Source organism: Octopus bimaculoides, chromosome 2, assembly GCF_046866305.1.
Source record: "Octopus bimaculoides isolate indiv1 chromosome 2, ASM4686630v1, whole genome shotgun sequence".
NCBI lineage: Eukaryota > Metazoa > Mollusca > Cephalopoda > Octopoda > Octopodidae > Octopus > Octopus bimaculoides.
This window is the reverse complement of record NC_142929.1, coordinates 109,550,517-109,553,617: the sequence shown is the minus strand read 5'-3', so window position 1 is coordinate 109,553,617 and position 3,101 is coordinate 109,550,517. Positions and strand designations below refer to the sequence as shown.

General features: G+C 33.0%; 1 protein-coding gene across 1 annotated transcript; it reads right to left on the bottom strand.

The window, feature by feature from the left end:
• Window positions 1-1,920: 1,920 nt before the first annotated feature.
• Window positions 1,921-2,382, bottom strand: LOC149137192 (uncharacterized). Its single transcript, XM_089338874.1, has one exon. The coding sequence runs from the start codon at window positions 2,380-2,382 to the stop codon at window positions 1,921-1,923; it is 462 nt and encodes a 153-aa protein (XP_089195000.1).
• Between the last annotated feature and the right edge of the window lie 719 nt (window positions 2,383-3,101).

The following is a 3,101-nucleotide window of genomic DNA, read 5'->3' as shown; positions in this document are numbered from 1 at the left end:
CGAAAAGAGGGTATTGTAGATATGTAGATAGATGAATTTTAAGGAGGAAGTAGTGCATATAGTACTTTACTAAAATATTTTTGTTTACTCTGTCGTCGTGCGTCTTACGTAGATTAGAGATCTGATTTCCTTTCCTCGGAATCCAAGTATAGATTTATGATTTCTTTCAAGCGAATTATTATTCATGCTATCAGACTAATATGAATCAAGATGAAACTGGACTCATATTTTTGAAATTAAACTTGCAATCTCCTCTTCATCGATCAATAAACACCATCCTTTACCGCGAATGTTTTATTCTTTTACTTTATCATTTATCTGAATATATTTTTATATTTCTGAGATTGGTTATTACTAGACTAGTAAACTTTTATCAGACTAGCATCTTTTTGTCTTTTTCTTTTTCCTTGAAGCCGCTTTCAAGTGCTATATTTTTATATCTATACATTTTCCTTGACTAATATTGAACTCATAAATTTTTATTGCAATTTACATGATTTTAACGTTCTTATCCCGTGCAATATCAATTCCTATAATGTTTAGACATATTTACATAAAAGCAGCAATATGCGCTGAGTTTATTAATCATGTTTTCCAGTGCAATATGTTCTCCCATCTTGATTTATCTTCTTTTCCACTGTATTCCTGTAACTTCATTTTTACTCTCAATATTTACAATTTCTTATCTCAGTATTCCGATTATTTTAAATTTTGATTCTGATTAGTAAAATCTTTTTCAGTCTTTACACATTGGCTGTTAAGTGGTTATTTCTCACAACATTTCGATAATTAGTGTTTATAATATAATATTGGACATAAAATCATCTGCCTCATTGAAGCTAGTTACGACTCCTCATAGCGTCATTAAGAAGAACTAAGATGAAATATTTTGTTGCTTCACTGCATCAAAATCTTTGTGGGCGGAACAATTATGCTCGAAAAAAATCAGAAACGTTGTCGAAAGACAAGGACATCAAAATTTTGTGTGTGTGTGTGTGTGTGTGTGTGTGCATGCACGTGTTTGTGTATATGTGTGTGAATAATGAAATAAAATGTGAAGTGCAAAAGTAAAATCCACACGATAAATTTTCGGTGGGCTGGGTATAATAATAGATATCTTCCTTAACATAAGAACTTATTTAACTCATAGTCACCAATAATCCAACAATGAAAACAGTTCTATAACCATCGACGGATACTAAATAAAATATGTTTATGTACATCAAGAATATTCGTATGATTTTTAGCTTCTTTCTTTCTATTATAGTAACATGTATACGATTCTTTTGTATTATTATTTATTTTAGCAACTTTTACAGAATTTCTTTATCGTCTTTATTTCATACAACTGAATAAATAACAATATATTATGCAATATTTATTTTGATGCTCTTGCAAGAGACCAATCACTATTATTTTTATTTTTGTTGTTGTTGTAGCTTTCTTTTATACCTGCTGTTCCAAGTCTCAGTCAGCGACCTCATGTAACAGCAAGTTGAAATTTTTTTACTGTGGGTGTTATTTATGAATAGCAATGATATATTGCGAAGAAAGAAGAACAAATACTGAGAATTATGATTTCATTAAAAATTTGTTGTAATATTTGCAATTTTAAAAGGTTGACAATATGTTTCTTAAGATGTGGACAGTAGCTTTGAAAACAATTAATTTTTCATAGTTCTGATACTTTGAAGTTTCCTGTTAAGAGTGCCATTTGGTATTATCCCTATATCTCAGATGATTAAAGGTACAGCTGACGTAGAGGCTACATTTTTGAGACCTCTATTTCATAGTGCTTCTATCGCAGTCAACTGGGATTGATATATGAGCAAACACGTTTTGTCAGTGAGATTTTTCATCACAACAGCCTGAATAGCTCGATTAGTTTGAATATTTCCTTGTCCATGATTTCATTGAACTCTAGTATTTCAAGGTATCTTCTTGGAAAACTCCCCTCTTGAGTCTCAGAGTACCCAAGCTTTGACCACACGATGTCAACTCAGTTTTCCAACTCTCCATACTTCTCTGAAAATATATTACATTCCCTGCAATTCTAAACATATCCAAGCTCTCAATGATCGACGAATGTGGAATCATATCGAAAGCTTTGTGGTAATCAATCCAAACCATCCCCAGATTTGTCCTACATCGCTTACAGTCTGGCATTACCATTTCATCTCTCAATAATTGGCCTTTGGTACCTTTGCATTTCCTCCCACAACATTTTTGTTCCATTGATAAAATGCCATTATCAACAAGAAATTTGTACATTTCTTCTGCAATCTCCGCTGACAGTAACTTCCACATTAATGGAAGGCAAGAAATTGGCCTGTAATTGTTGGCAGCATTTTCTTTCGATACATCCTTCAAGCACAACACCATTCGTTTTTTGGTCAACCACCCTAGAATTTCTTCTGCTCAATCAATGCATTAAATTGCTCTGCAATCAATTTATGGCACCTACTGAGTTCTTTTTTTTTAATCCCAAATCCCTGTACCATCAGGTCCTGCTACTTTCCAATTGCTCATCTTTTTGCTCACATTTCTGATACTGTCCTTGGTAAAGAGGATAGCTTCTTGCTGGGGATAAGATGATGTTTGCTTCAGCTCCAGTATTATGTTGTTCTTGCTTACTCCATATCTCACCCCAAAACTGTCGACTTTTATCTATATCAGGAACTAACCTTTCACATGCTAAATCATCATTAATTTCTTGATAAAATCTATTTTCGTCGATTCTAAACATTCGGTTTTGCCGGTATTGTTTAATCCGCTTCTCATAACTAGTTAGTTTTGCTTTCTTAGCAAACATGCGCTGCTTCAGCACTTCTATCACAACATTTAGTCTTTTTGCTTCAACAAATTTCTCAATTTTTTCAAATTTGCAATCATTCTTCAACTTTCCCTTTCTTTTCCTATCAATTATTGACACTACACTGTTCAGAGAGCTAATATCTTCTCATATTCTCCTTTTCCACCAAGGTTGTTTATTTCCTTTTCTTTTCGTCATGGTTCTGTTCTCATCGATCTTCTATCCCATCCTTTTTGCAACAGTCCTATGGTGAGTCTATTTGTTTGTGAGATGTGATGTTCTTTGCTTC

Bases quoted from the DNA above. Each gene is read 5' to 3' on its own strand.
- LOC149137192 (XM_089338874.1), bottom strand. From the start codon at position 2,382: ATGGTGTTGTGCTTGAAGGATGTATCGAAAGAAAATGCTGCCAACAAT.